At 44.8% G+C, this 15,742-nt stretch overlaps 1 protein-coding gene across 1 annotated transcript in view; it reads left to right on the top strand.

The window, feature by feature from the left end:
* The first annotated feature begins 523 nt into the window (after positions 1–523).
* The window catches only part of LOC145413271 (DE-cadherin-like), a 121,925-nt gene continuing 106,706 nt past the window's right edge, over positions 524–15,742 (top strand). The window contains exons 1-2 of the mRNA XM_080283000.1: positions 524–548; positions 1,749–1,766. Of these exons, the coding sequence (XP_080139126.1) occupies positions 524–548; positions 1,749–1,766 (43 nt within the window). The remainder of the gene's footprint in view (positions 549–1,748; positions 1,767–15,742) is intronic.

Below are 15,742 nucleotides of genomic sequence, written 5' to 3' on the forward strand. Positions count from 1 at the left end.
GGAGGGAGGGATAAATATTGGAGGTAAATATTTGCTTATGGTGTTGAAAGTTTAACATAACAGAAACATGCGAGAGGGGAAGGATGGGGAGAGGACTGAGAATGCCGGTCCCTACTTAACATAGCGTCTTCTTAGTGCTATTTATTTTTGATTCAGTACAAGCCTTGACATGCTACGGAACGATGTCGGTGAAGGCCAGGCAGGAATGGACAGACTTAGGGTGAGTAAATATTAAGGAGCAAATACAGGGTGTGAACTCTTACTGACACTTTAGGGCAATGGTAAGGTGAATCAAAACAAATGGCAGGGATGGAAGAAGCAAAAGACTAAGGACATCGGGAACGAGGATATATTGTCTATCAAAGCAACAGGGTGAGCAGTGAAGTCTTACGTAACTATTTCCCTCAGTTATGTCTTTCCCTCTGTCCACGACGTCCTATCTTCCAAGCATTATATATCCAGGCAACTCTTGAACTGAAATTATCTAGATTTTGGCATCGTTTTTTAGCAGGGAAGGCGGACCATGATAAAAGATGGAACAACGCATGGTAAAAGAGGAGGAGGAGTTTTGAGGGAGTGGAAGGTGGTGAGAGCAAGGAAGAGGTGGGGGCGGTGAGAGGGAGGGGGGTAAGGGGTGTGGAGGTGGTGAGAAAAATGGGGAGCAAAGATAAGGGGAGTGGGGGTATTGAGGACAAGGAAAGGGAGTGGGGCGTGGCGGTTTCTAACACTAATAATCAGACACAGGAAGGGAGGACAGGGCAAGACACAACAATGGGGGGCGGGGTGAGGCAGGATGGGGTGAGGCAGATGAGGCAGGGCTGGGTAAGACAGGATGGAGCAAAGGACATTGGGTCAGGCAAACTGGTTAGATAAGGCAAAATGAGCGGGAGTGGAATTAAGCACATCCGAGTAGGGTGAGGTAGGGTGGGATGAGATAGGGGAGGATTGGGTGAGTTGGAGTGGATCGAGACAGGGCAGGGCTAGGCAGAGGCAGATTAGGACATAGTAGGGCAAGACAGGGCAGGATTAGGTGGGGGCAGGCTGAGATAAAGTGAAGTAGGTCGGGATGGGGTGGGACAACGCAGAGAAGGGTGAAGGGAGCAAACCTGGATAGGGCATGACAGGTTTGGAAAGTGTGAGAGGGGAGGGGGAATGTTGGGATAAGGTAGGGCAGGTTAGGATTGCGAAGGGTAGGGAAGGCTTGTATAGGGTAGGGAAGGCTTGCGTAGGGTAGGGTAGGATGATGTATGGCAGGCTGGGGATAGGTTGGGTAGGGTAGGGGGAAGTGTAAGTGATTGGAATAGAATAGGGCAGGGCAAGGAGGGACAGGGTAAAGCAGAACAAAGAGGGACAGGGTAAAGCAGGACATGGCAGGGCAGGCAGGGCAGGACAGGGCAGGGTAAGGTACCGGTAAGTTCACTGGGGGGGGGGAGGTAACACGGGGACAAGAGGAGGAATGCGTGATGATATACTGTTTGTCCTTCTTTTTGTTTTACCATAATATGCAGGCTATTATGTGTCTGCTGGTAATTTGCTGAGAGAGAGAGAGAGAGAGAGAGAGAGAGAGAGAGAGTTTGCATGTGTCTGGTTGTGTTATTTGTTTGTGCCAATATCGCGCGCGCGCGCGCGTGTGCGTGTGTGTGTGTGTGTGTGTGTGTGTGTGTGTGTGTGTGTGTGTGTGTGTGTGTGTGTGTGTGCTCAATAATGAAGTATGTTCTACACACTAATATAACTCTATATCTTTCCAGGATACGGGTCTGATGCAGGTAAGACTTCCGGGCAACCAAGGAACTACAGTAGAGTAAGTAGCTATATATGTTAGACGCTTCTGTAATATATTCCTGTTTCACATTTATTATTTTTTTTAGTTCTGCTTCCATATTATATTCCTCTTTCATTTATTTATTTTATTAAGTTCTGAACGTTGTCTGCCATTCCAGTTCTTGAAGTTCAGTAGCTCACCTCGTTCCTATAACCCCTAATTGTCACCACTTTAGCACTGATACCTACCATCTTTATCGTGAAATGCAAAAGATAGCAATTTTTTTCATTTTTTCTCTTTTTTCTTGAGTTTTTTTTTTTTTTTAATGTCCAGCCAGAGGGGCCATATGAAAGGGTATTGAGCAATTTCTTAACCATTTTGAATCCAGTGACGTAATATATATTTTTTTCTTACTACATACTGATGATTATATTTGTATTAAAGATTTATTGCATAGGGATTGTTGAAAGCTGTATCAAACCCCTCCAGTTCGAAAAGTGTCTCCTGAGCTGAATAAAAATTGTCTTCAGATGGCAAAAATAAAATATCATCGAATTACAGAGGTTAACGACTTGGCGCTTCTCATAGGCTTACATTTCGTACCGAAGCATCTCTTCCTTAGTGATTTATTATGCTAACAATATACAGGATAATAATTGACTTGCCATATGAACTGTGCTAGTAAGGAAGAAGTGTTAGAAAGCCTTGTTAGCTAAAGAGACTAGGGGACCAAGGCTTTAAAAATTGTTGCTAGCATTTGTCCAGTTCCTGGTGTAAAAAATTATGTTTTCTAAAATAATTTCTGTCATTCGTGTAACAAACTCACTCCAGAAAAGCAAGACAATAATGAATGTGATGATGTTGGTAGTGATGATGATGATGATGGAGATGGCGACAAGGTCGAATTCGGTGATAAAAGGACGATGAGGATGGGAATTTTTAACAACAACGACGACGATGATGATGATGTTGACGATGATGAAGATGATGATGATGGTGGTGGTGGTGGTGTTTATGGTGATGATGATGGTGGTGGTGGTGGTGTTTATGGTGATGATGATGGTGGTGGTGGTGGTGTTTATGGTGATGATGATGGTGGTGGTGGTGGTGTTTATGGTGATGATGATGGTACACCGTTCCATTTCGCTGTTGGTAGTTACCCTGCCCCAAACTTTCCCTTCCTCATTTGTATGCAGTTTTCGTCCTTAATGAAACTCCCAAGACTAATTTTTTTCCTCCGTTTTCTCTTTTTCTTTTTTACGTTTGGAAATGGGTGTTGTAGTTTGTCCTCTCATGGTCGGGGCAACTCTAGTATTTTCTATTCCAGCTGACGCCAGACGATTATATTCAGCTGAGAGTGAGTCACAGGAGCCTGAGGGAGCAAATGCTGTCACGAAACTCTCCATTGACACTCTCATGGTCGGGACAACTTTAGTATTCTGTTCCAGCTAATGCCAGACGATTTTACTCAGAATAGTTTTACCCCTTCTCCTCCTCAGTCTCTCTTTTCTTTCTCCTTCTTCCTCTGTCTCTTCCTCCTCCTCCTCCTCCTCCTCCTCCTCCTCCTCCTCCTCCTCCTTTTCCTCTCATATCCTGTCTTATTACCTCCCATCTCCTCTCCGTCCATTCGCTCCCGTCCTCCTCTCCCCTCTCCCCTCCCCTTCCTTTCTCTCCCTTCCTCCTCTCCCATCTTCCTCCCTATCACTGATATCCCCGCATATTACCTCCCCGTCTCCTCTCTCCTCCTCTCTCTTTCTCCCTCCTCTCTCCTTCTCTCTCAGATATCCCTCCTTATAACCTCCCGTCTCCCCTCTGCCCAAACACTCTCTCTACCAAAACCCACACTTCTCTCTCTCTCTTCCCCCTCTCTATTTGTCTATCGATCTCCATGTCTATCGCTGGCCAATAACTTACTATTTATCTATTTACTTTTGCCTCGTAATTTTTTGCTCTCTTTGGTTCTCGATTATTTTCTGTTTGATTTTTTTTTTTTTTCATGTTTGGAGTTGCGTATTAATTTCTTGTGTGTTTAATATTAGTGCGATTTCTCTCTCTCTCTCTCTCTCTCTCTCTCTCTCTCTCTCTCTCTCTCTCTCTCGTGGAAACCGGTTACCTATATATTTTTCGTTTTTACCACTTCTCTTTTCACGACTCGTCACTACTTTTTTTTCTCACTTTTTCCCCTCCCCTGTTCATATCAGAATTGCCTCAGTTCCTTTCCTCCATCTATCTCTTTTCTCCTTGCCTCAACACACATACTCTCCCCCCCCCCTCTTTCCCCTCCCCCCCTCACTCCCTGCCCCCTCTCTCCCCCTCCCTCCCCTTTCCTCTCTCCAAACATTCCCTGTATCTTACCACTCTTAGCCTCCTGTTCCCTCCCTCCCTTTCATCCTCCTCCTCCTCCTCTCCTGTCTCTCTCTCTCTCCCTGTCTCCCTGTCTGTCTGCGTATTTCTCTCCTTTTACTTCCCTTTCTCAATAGTCCTCCTCCTCCTCCTCCTACCTATTTACCTACCTACCTACCTACCTACCTACCTTTACTCTCCCTGTCCTCCACACTCCTCCCTCTGTTTTCCTATCTCCCTGATTCCTACTGTATCTTTCCCTCCCTCCCTCCTTCCCTCCTGTCTCCGCTATCCCTCCCCTTCTCGTCAGTCTCTCCTTTCTACCTCCCCCGCCTACATTTCTCCCTTCCTCTTTCTTGTCCCCTACTTTTCCTACCACTTTGTCTCTCCTCCATCTCATCCTCCCTCGTCCTCCATTCCATAGCCCCCTCTATATGTCTCTCTGCTATTCCTCTTACTCCAATATCTCCCTCTTTCCTCCTTCATCTCCTCATCTCTGCAATCTCTTCATTTCCAGGCTCCTCCTTTCCTTGGATCCCCTTCAGTCTCTTCCTTCCTTCTCCTACCCCTTCTCTCCAGCTCCACTTCTGTCTTTCCTTCCCTCCTTCTCTCCAGTCTCTCCCTTCCATTCCCCATTCTCTCCAATCCCTCCCTCCCTCCGTCCCTCCTCCTTACCTTCCTCCTCCTCCCTATTCTCTCTAATCCCACCTGTCCTCCCTCCTTCCATTCCTCCTCCCCAATTCCACCTCCATCCTGTCTTTTCTCTCCAGTCCCTCCTGTCTCCCTCTTCTCTCCTCGCCTGTCTCCTCCCCCGTCTCTCCAATCCCTGTCCCTCTCAGTCTTCTCTCCCTCCCTGCCTCCTCCCACAGTTTCTCCCTCCTTTCTGTCACTTCTCCCCAATCCCTCCTCCCTCCCCTCTTCACACCCTCCCTACATCCTATCCATCTCTCCAATCCCTCCTCCTCCCTCTTCTATCCCTCCCTATCTCCTCCCCTTCCCTCCAATCCCTCCATTCCTCCCTCCTTCACCTCCACACTCCCCCGTGACCAATATCGGCAGCAAAACAAATGGGTCACATATAGCTATCTAGCCCCCTCCCCCGTTTAGCGATGGGGAGGGGGAATGGGGTGCCGGGGTCCCATTTTCTCCCTGGGGGGGCGGGGACTGAGCTAATGGCCCTCTTGAGTCGGGTTTCAGGGGGCCACATGTCCATTTGGCCAGTGTCAGAGGTGGCCGGGAGTGTGTGATGTACTCCTCTTCTGACTTGGACAAAATTGATAGGCGGAAACAGGAGCTTGTATTTATTTTAGCAAGTCATATGTGCAGCAGAAAAAAAACATTCACACACACACACACACACACACACACACACACACACACACACACACACACACACACACACACACACACACACAGCATTAACAATAGGAACAATAACAGTAACCAGCCACAACAACTACAGCAACAAAAACGAAGACAAAAACAAACATCCACCAACAAAAACAATAACAGGGAAACAACCACAACAAAAACAACAACAACATACACTCGTAATTTCAGTTGTGGACATTCCCAACATCGCGATTCGTGCCCCTCTCACAAAAAACGTTCACACACACACACACACACACACACACACACACACACACACACACACACACACACACACACACACACACACACACACACACCAGATAAAAAGGGTTCCTAAACTCTTCATTGTGTCCTACCACAACTGGACATCCATTGAAACACACACACACACACACACACACACACACACACACACACACACACACACACACACACACATAGACACACACACACACACACACACGCACACACACACACACACACACAGATGTAAATAATGGCACGCAAAAAATCAAATGAACATAGTCTCCCCTTGTAACCTTCCTCTGATCCCTATTGAAATGGAGGGGAAAGGAGAGATGAAAAGGGGAAAAGAGAGGAAGAAAAGGGAAAAGAGAGGAGGAAAAGAGAAAAGAGAGGAAGAAAAGGAAAAGAGAGGAGAAAAGAGGAGGATCGGGGAAAATAGGTGAAAGGGAAAAAGAAGAAAAAGAGGAAAAAGAGATGACGAGAGGGACAGGCGAAGAAAGAAACAAAGAGGGGAGAGAAAAAGTTGGAATTTGATTGAGGTAAAACGAGATAGGGAAGGACAGAGAGAGAAAAAAAAGAGAGTAGGTGAAGTGGTGGAAAAGAGGAAGAGAGCACAGAGAGAGTGGAAAAGAGAAGAGAGATAGAGAGCATCAGTGAAAAAAGAAAAGGAGGAAGATGGTGAAAGGGAGGAAAAAATAAGAGGGAAGAAGAGAGGAGAGATGTAAAGGGGTGAAAAAGAAGGGTGGATGAAAAAAGAGGGGAGGGGTGAAAGAGGCGAAAAAGAGGGGAAAAAAAAAAGAGGGGAAGGGTGAGATACAAACAGGAGAGAAAATGAAAAATGAGAGGGAAGAGGAACAGATAAGAGAGAGAGAGAGAGGGAGAGAGAGAGAGAGGGGGGGAGGGAGAGAAGGGGGAAGGGGTTAAAAAGAGACAGAGGGGAAGAGAGTGAAGTGATGAAAGAGAGAGAGAGAGGGGAAAAGAGGGACGACTTGAAAGAGAAAGAGAGGGGAAAAGAGGGAAGAGATGATAGAGAAAGAGGGGAAACGAGGGAAGGGATGAAAGAGAGAGAGAGGGGAAAGAGAGGAGGGAAAATGAAACAAGGTAAAAGAGGGGAAGGATGTAAACCAGGTGAGCCGTGAAATAAGGGGGAGTAAAAGAAAGAGAGGAAAGAGAGTGAGAAAAAAAATATTAGAAAAACTGAGAAGAGAGGAAGGCCATGAAAAGGGGGATGATGTAATGAAGGGAAATTAAAGAGGCGAAAAAGAGAGTGGAGGTGCGGTGGTGAAGAGACAGGGAGAGAAAAAGAGACAGAGAAAAAGAAGGTACAGCACTGGTGAAAAGATGAGGGAAAAAGAGACTGAAAAAATAGGAGAAAAGAGAGGTAGAGAGCTGTGAAAAAGAGGAGAGAAAGGGGAAAGAGAGTAAAGTAGGTGGAACAGAGACGCGAAAAATAAAGGAGTGTGAATTACTAAAAAAAAAAAAATGTTAAAGAAACGATGAAAAAGAGGAGAAAAAGAGAGGAAGGTAAAGAAGAAAGTAGAGAAGCAGTTAAGAAGAGGAGAAATGGTAATAGAAATGGTAAAAAAGAGGAGAAAAAGAGAGGAGTTAAAACAAGTAGAGAAACAGTTAAAAAAGAGAAGAAGCTATAAAAGTGATTATAAAAAGAAAAGAGAAAGAGAGGGAGGTTAAAAAAAAGAGAAGCAATTTAAAAAGGAGGGAAAAAAAAAAGAGATGAAAAGGAAAAAAAAGAGAGGAAGGGTAAAAAAAATAGAGAAGCAATTAAAAAGAGGAGAAAAAGAGAGAAGTGATGAAAAGGAAAAAAAAGAGAAAGGGTAAAAGAATATAGAAGCAATTAAAAAGAGAAGGAAAATAGAGAAAGAGGAGAAAAAGAGAGAAAAGAGAAAAAGAGAGGAGGAAGAGGAGAAAAAGAGAGAAGAGAAAAAGAGGAGAAAGAGGAGAAAAGAGAGGGAGATTTAAAAAGTAGAGGAACAAAAACAGGAGAAAAAGAGAGAAGAAAGAGAGGAAAAAGAGGAGAAGAGTGCCAAAAAAGAGTGCTAAAAAAAGAGTGTGTTGTAATTTAGGTGTGGGCTGCCTGTTAATGGCGACCGGGGATCCAAAAATTAAAACCAAATTGAGGGGAGACAATTTTGGTTGGGGATGAGGTTAGAGAGAGAGAGAGAGAGAGAGAGAGAGAGAGAGAGAGAGAGAGAGAGAGAGAGAAAGAGAGAGAGAGGGTATAATACTTTCCTTTAAATGAGAAAAAGAGAGAGATATCTTCTTTCCCTGATTTTTTTCCGTCTCCTTATCTCTCTCATTATCTCTACCTCAAGATTAAAGAGAGGACAGCGTATCTACACGCAATGGAGGTTTGATCTTGGAAATTCACAGATAAACAGGCGTAATGATTCACCGTGGAAGTAGATAGATAAATAGATAGATAGATATACTGACAGATAGCTATGTAGGTCGATAGATAGGTGGATAGATAGACAGACAGACATACAGATAGGTAAAGAAATACATATAAAAGAGTGAGGAAAGAGGAGATGAAGAAATAAAAAGTGAGAGAGAGAGAGAGAGAGAGAGAAAGAAAGCTTTAATGAACACTTCCTCGATACGTGAAAATTCTACCACAGGAAAAAGAATGATAGATAGAATGATAGTTCGATGGAAAAAGGCTGATAGATAGAAAGAATATGAGAGGTGAAAAAATAGATTGATAGACAGAGAGGTAGACAGATAGACAGATCGGTAGATAAACAGATAGATAGAAATTAAATAGATGGATGCACATAGGCTGACAAGATAGACAGATAGATGGGTAGATAGATAGAAAGAAATAGACAAACGGATAGACAGAGAGAGGTAAGTTGGTAGTTAGATAAATTACAGTGATAGACCTAGATAGATAGATTGGTAGATAGATAAAGTTGATAGTTACGTTGATAGATGATTGATAGATAGATAAATAGATATATGCGAATAGATAGATAGATAGACTAATAAATAAATAGATACACACACACACACACACACACACACACACACACACACACACACACACACACACACACACACACACACACACACACACACACACACACACACACACACAGATAAAACCCTAATAAATACATTAAAAAAACACGAATAAATTTTATGTGAATCTAAGTTGGCCCCTGAAACGCAATATAAGGCGAGGGGACGTCAGCCTTTGTTTCTTTTTTCCCCCTTCGTGTCTCTAAGGCTGCTTATTGTGTGCGCCTTTGCATAATCCGGGTTTATTATATACGTGAAGAGGGAGGGGGATGAGAGAGAGAGAGAGAGAGAGAGAGAGGAAGGAGAAATTCATGAAAATGGAGATATACATGTAGAAGTGTATAGAAGAGAGAGAGAGAGAGAGAGAGAGAGGGAAGAGAGAGAGAGAGAGAGAGAGGGAAGAGAGAGAGAGAGAGAGAGAGAAATAATATTGTCAGGTCGTAACCATAATATTTAGTTTGGATCCTTCCCTTTAATTAGGAGGAAGATTCAGTTTATATATAATGGTGACGAAAAACACACATGAACCTTATTAAAAAACCATTGAAAATTATTAAAAATAAAAACTACTTTATTTGAAGGAAGGGTTAAGAAAGCAAAGAAAAAGACAAGCTAAATAAACAGGAATAAATAAAAAAGAGAAGGAATTAGAGAGAAATAAAGACAAAAGAATCATATAAAAGGAGTCTAAAAAATAAAGAAAAATGGAAAATAATAACTAATAAGCAAAGAAAAAGGAGAAACGGGGAATAGAAAGGAGAAAGAAAAGGCCGATGATGAGCGATAGAATAGGAGAAAGATATGAAACAATAAGAGAGAGAATGATCACTTTTGGACCATCTGAGGGGAGAGAGAGGGGAAAAAAATGTTGATCCTGTGCCCCTATGGAGAGAGAGAGAGAGAGAGAGAGAGAGGAAATGTGTGTGTGTGTGTGTGGGAGTGGGTGTAAGAAAGAGAGGAAAAAGATATAGGAAGAAAAGGCGATAAGAGAGGAAGGCAGTGATGAAATATGAAGAAAATAGTAGAGATAACGATGAATAATATGAAAGTAGGAAGAAAAAAAAATAAGAGGAAGGAAGGAAGGAGAAAAAGACAGTGATGACAAAAGGAGAAAGAATAAGAGGAAAGAAAAGGAGTAGTGGATGGAAGAAGGAAAGGCAGAGACGACAGAAGGAGGACGTATAAGAAAGACGATGGGAAATGAAGGGTAAGTGAAAGGGAGAAAATGAAAAAAGGTGACAAGACGAGAGGATTGAGAAGGAGATGGGAGTAAAGCAAGAAAAGAGAGAAAGATTAAAAAGTAACAAAAGAGAGAAGTAAGAGAAAAGAGAGGGGAAAAAACTGAGTAATAATTAGACAAAAAAAAATGGACAGAATAAGAGAGACGAGGAGGAGAAAAGAGAGTTTATTTAAGGAGAAAAATAATAAACGACAAAGAGGAGAAAGTAAGAGATATAGAGGAACCAAAGAGAATTTAAGAGAAAACATGAGAGAAAAGACAGCAGGAAAAGTGGGAAAAAGAGAGTAACAGACGAAACAAGAGAGAGTAATAAAGAAGAGAGGAAAAGACAGAAAAAGAGGAGAGAAAAGAGTGTAAGAAAAAGAAAGGAAGGAAAGATAGGACAGAAGGAGAAAGTTGAGCAGGAGAGGAGAGGGAAAAGGGAGAGGAGCAATTGGGTGTGAATCGTCTCCTGGGGGTGACAAAATCTATCGAGTAGGGACGATAAGGGTTGGAGTAGATGGGGAGAGAGAGAGAGAGAGAGAGAGAGAGAGAGAGAGAGATGCATTGATGTGGATGGTAGTATAATAATGTTTTGCGTCAGGTCCCACCCTCAATAATTGACACCGTGCCACCACACTCCTATTTCCTATTTCCACCTCGCTCTCTCTCTCTCTCTCTCTCTCTCTCTCTCTCTCTCTCTCTCTCTCTCTCTCTCTCTCTCTCTCTCCATATAATATATTGTGCATCTATCTATCTATCTGTCCATCTCTCTGTATCTGTCTGTCTGTCTACCTGCCTACCTGCCTGTCTATCTGTCTATCTATCTACAGTCACTATATTCCATTTCTTTAATTCTCTACTTTTATTTACTTTTCCTCTCCTGTTTCTATCACCTCTTTTTTTCCTTCCTTTTCTCTCCCCTTCTCTGTTTCCTTTCCTCCACACCACCTCCCCTTCCTTCCTACCTCCTTCCTTCCCTCCCTTCCTGCCTACCATCATCTCTACTACCCTTCATCCCTCTCTCCCTCTCTCCATCCCTCCCTACCCTTCTTCCTCCCTACCACCATAGTACTTCAATGTTCCATTTCCATTAACATTCAGCTGAGAGAGAGAGAGAGAGAGAGAGAGAGAGAGAGAGAGAGAGAGAGAGAGAGAGAGAGAGAGAATTGAACAGGAAAATGAAGAAAGGAGGGAGGGAGGAAAGAAAAGTCATAAAGGGAGAGGAGAGAGAAAAAAGATTGGGAAAGAGAGGAAGGTAAAGAAGAAAGGTAAGGGAAGACGGGGAGGGAGAAGAAATTAGATGGGAGGGAGGGAGGAAAGATGAGAGACAAGAGGAAGGGAAGGAGAAAGGAAGAGGGAAGACAGGAAGGGAAGAGGAATAGAGAGGGATGGAGGGAGGAAAGAATAGGGAAGATAGGAAGGGAGACAGGAAAGTGTCTGCAGTAGTGTAGAGCGGATGTGACAGTTTAATTACACCTCACCTCTCCGCCTCTCCTTTTCTCTCCTCCCTCTCTCCTTCCCTCCATCATCATCCCTCTTTTCTCCCTCCTCCCTCTCTCTTTCCCTCCATCATCATCCCGCTTTTCTCCCTCCTTCCATTATCATCCCTCCCCAGTAACTCCCCTCCTTTTAACTTTCTTCCCTTCTTCTCCCCTATAAACTCCTCTTTTAATGACTCCCACATCTCCCCTACCTCCCTCACTCTCACCACACCTTCTCACCCCTCTCCTCCTCTCTCACCACTCTACTTTCCCCACTCACACTACTACACCCCCTCTCCAATCTCTCTCCTACCCCCTCCGTCACGCCACTTTCACTCTCCCTCCTCCCATCACCTCCACTCTCTCCGCACTCAGCCTCCTCCCCTCCCGTCTCCCACTCCTCTTTCTCTCTTCTCCTCCCATCTCTCCTTCCCCTTTCTCCCCTCTCCTCCCCTCCCCTTCTCCCCTTCCCCACTTCCACTCTCTTGGCCAGACAACATGTGGTGAGGCATTAAGCTATTTTTCAATTTTTTGTCACTTCACATGGCAGGATATAAAAAATGAGAGAGAGAGAGAGAGAGAGGGAGAGAGAGAGAGAGAGAGAGTGAGGGGGGGGACGAGGTAAATGTTTGAGAGGCAAAAATAGTGAGATAGATAAGGTGAAGAGGAACCACAGTAATAAACAAGATTAAGAGGAAAACAGATGTTCATAAGATTGAAGCGTTACGAACAACACACCTACCTTAATAACAGAGAATTCCTTTGTACATACAGGTAAAGGGTTATTATTGACAGTTTATTCTTCCTGTGTCACCAGCTGTAAAATGGACTACTACAAAATTCCTTACAGCAATTAGCACTTCCACGCCTCCTCACTCTTTCCCAACATCCCACACTCTCATACCCTCCCCTGCCATCCCCACCCCTTACATTTTTCCCCACTACCCCCACATCCACCCTTCCACACCCTCTCTTCCTTTCCAGTTTGCTATCCTTGTCTTTGATTTGTATGAAAGTTAAGTTAGCTGTCACTTACCCTATAGCAAACAGCCTCGAGAGGACAAGTATGTTGCTGTTTATTTTCCTTTGTTCTTTGTGTGCCACTTCCAACTCTACCTTCTCATACCCCCCTTCAACGCCATCACCATCCTCTCCCCCTCCATCATAATCATCCTCTCCCTCTCCACCACCACCATCATCCTCTCCTCCTCCACCACCTCCATCATCCTCTCCCCCTCCACCACCACCATCATCCTCTCTCCCTCCACCACCACCACTCCACTTGACTTCCTCATACACTTCATATTCCACCCCCACCTCTCACACCTCCCTACCCTTTTCTCCTCCAAAACTCATTCCACTGATATCCCCAACCTCACCCCTACTTCCTCAGATCCTTTCACTCCTCCACCCCCTTATACTCTGTCCCCATCACCACTATTCCGCATCACTCCACCCCCTAATATCCTCAGATTCCTCGCCCCCATCCCCACTTCTTCATGTCCTTTCGCCCCCGCCTCTTCTACTCTCACCCAAGTACTTTCACCCCCGCCTCTTCATTCCTTTACCTCATCCCACCATCCCCCCACCCCTACCACCTACCACCCCCTTCGCTTCCTCATTCCTCCCCACCCCCCTTGTCACACAAAGCACCAGTTTCCGACACGACTCTCCTTGTTTGAAGGGCGTTGCAACCGAGAGAGAGAGAGAGAGTGTGTGTGTGTGTGTGTGTGTGTGTGTGTGTGTGTGTGTGTGTGTGTGTGTGTGTGTGTTCCCAAGCAAATTAATTAGTCTTAGCTTCAACTGCAATATATGTCATTGAAGTGCAATTGTTAATAGGTACATGTAACAGCTAGCTAAGTAGAGGAGTAGATAGAAACATAGTTAAACAGACAGATTCAGAGGTAGGTAGATAGGCAGGTAGAAAGAAAGAATGATAGACAGAGAGAGAAATAAGCATAAGGTAGATAGGCACATAGATATAAACAGACTGATATTTTCGCTACGAAGATATGGAAGGTCGAGGACAAGAGAGAGAGAGAGAGAGAGAGAGAGAGAGAGAGAGAGAGAAATGGAAGAGGGAAGGAGGGAGAGGGCCAGGTGTGGGGAGAATCAGAGTCAGGGCTGAATGATACCAGTGTTGGTAGTAGTGGACGCAGATGTTGCCCTTCCGCTGCGATGGAGGGCAAGTACGGGTGCAGGGGAAGGGGAAGGGGTGGGAGAGGAGAGGGGGATGGCAGGGGAAGGGGCAGGGGTGGGAGAGGAGAGAGGGGGATGGTAGGGGAGGAGAGATAGGGGGAGAGGGACGACTGGATGGCTGGGTGGGTTTGGTATTGGCTTCATACAGCAAGGCCCTGGAGTAGTTAGTTCGACCCCGTTAAATAACAGATAATATAAACAGTATCTTACCTGAATATTACCATTTTCTTGTAGTATGTGTAGACTAGTTACAATCAGATACGCGGCGTTCTAAGAAATATAAAGAAATACAAATGATAGCTTGGAAAAACAGTGAAGAGTTTGGCAAAGAAAAACACCATAGCGCTACTCAGTACATTTTGATTGCTACTGAGACTATCCACAGCCATAAATATAAGTAACTCTGAACCATACCACTATCAGCTATCACAATCACCTGTTTCACCGTCTGTAATTGCTTCTGTCCTACCCTGCCTCACCATACCACTGTCTGCTTCACCATCTGTAATTGTTTCTTTTCTTCTGTTCTACCTTTCTTTACCCCACCACCATCTGCCATCATCTGTTTCACTGTCTATGGCTTCTCTCCTACCGTGCTTCACCATACTGCTGTCTACCACCTGTTTCACCGTCTGTCCTTGTATCAACCCTACCCTTCCACATCATAACAGTGGTTGCTACAGTATAACTGTCCTCTATTTTACTGTCTGTCTTGTTTCCTTACTGTCACCCTTCTAGGTCCCCCTATGACTTGATCTTTGAGAGAGGGAGAGAGAGAGAGAGAGAGAGAGAGAGAGAGAGATTGACTGTTGTGCATGACTGTGTATGTAGATGTGCGTATTAGGAAGCAGGTTGGCATTTGCGTGTCAAAGGGGAGAGAAATGAGAGAGAGAGAGAGAGAGAGAGAGAGAGAAACAGAGAGACAGACAGACAGAGACAGAGAGACAGAGACAGACAGACAGACAGACAGAAACAGAGACACAGTGACAAAAAGAGAACAGAGAGAATGGCTGTGAGGCGTGTGCGGAGGGGGAGGGGGGGCGTTGCGGTCGGATGGTGGGTAGAATGAATGAGAGCTTGGGAGGAGAGGGGAGGGGAGGGAAGGGTGGGGCTGGAGGAAGAGGAAGGGGGAGGAGCGGGAGGGGAGGGGAGAGAATAATAAAGAGGCACGGGGACGAGAGAGAGAGAGAGAGAGAGTGAGAGGGGGGGGGAGGCATGACTGAAGTATAAAGAATAGCGGAAGGGAGGATGGCGGGAGAGGGAGGAGGGGGGGAGAGTATGGAAGGAGGGAGGGGTGGGAGGGAAGACGGACGGTTAGACAGAAGGATGGGGAGAGGGAGAGATGGGAAGGGAGGGGGTGGGGAGGAGAAAGGATTGGGGGAGGAAGGAGAGAGGTGAGTAAAGGAGAGGGGATAGAGAGGGGAGGGGAAGTAGAGAGGAGAGAAAAAGAGAGAGATGGAAGGGACTGATGATAAAGAGAGAAGGACAGAGACGAGATGAAGATGAGAAAGATACGGAATGGGAAGTGAAGGGAGGAATAAGCAAACTGGAAGAGAGGGGCATATGAGCGAGGAATAGAAGAGGAAGAAAGGAAAGAAGAGAAAGACGAGAGAAGGAAATATTTGGGGAGTGAGAGTAAAGAAAAATTAAGAAAGATAAGGAGTAGGGAAGGAAGAATCAAGGAAAGATAAGAAAGAGAAGGAAAGAGTTGGGGAGGGAGAGTAAAGGAAAGATAGAGACGGGAATGCAAGGGAAAGAAAAGGATGAAGAACAGAAAAGGGAGAGAAAAGGAGAGAGGGTAGAGCGTGAGGGATAGGGAGAGAAGAGAAATGAGGGGAGACGAATGGAGAGGGAAAGGGTAAAGGGAGGAGAAGAAGAGGAAAGATTCAAGTAGACAGGGAAAAAAGTGGGATGGAACAGAAGAATGGAGAAAAGGAAGAATGAAAAGAAGACAGAATTGAGGAAGGAGGGAGGGGAGAGAGATGGACAGAAAGAAATTAGCAAAAACCCATTTACCCCTCTCATGATCGGGACAATTCTATCGTGTGTTTTGTTTCAGCTAAAGCCAGACGTCTT

The sequence above is a fragment of the Coenobita brevimanus genome, chromosome 95 (genome assembly GCF_032717465.1).
Source record: "Coenobita brevimanus isolate Jiangsu-jjx chromosome 95, ASM3271746v2, whole genome shotgun sequence".
NCBI classification, from domain to species: domain Eukaryota; kingdom Metazoa; phylum Arthropoda; class Malacostraca; order Decapoda; family Coenobitidae; genus Coenobita; species Coenobita brevimanus.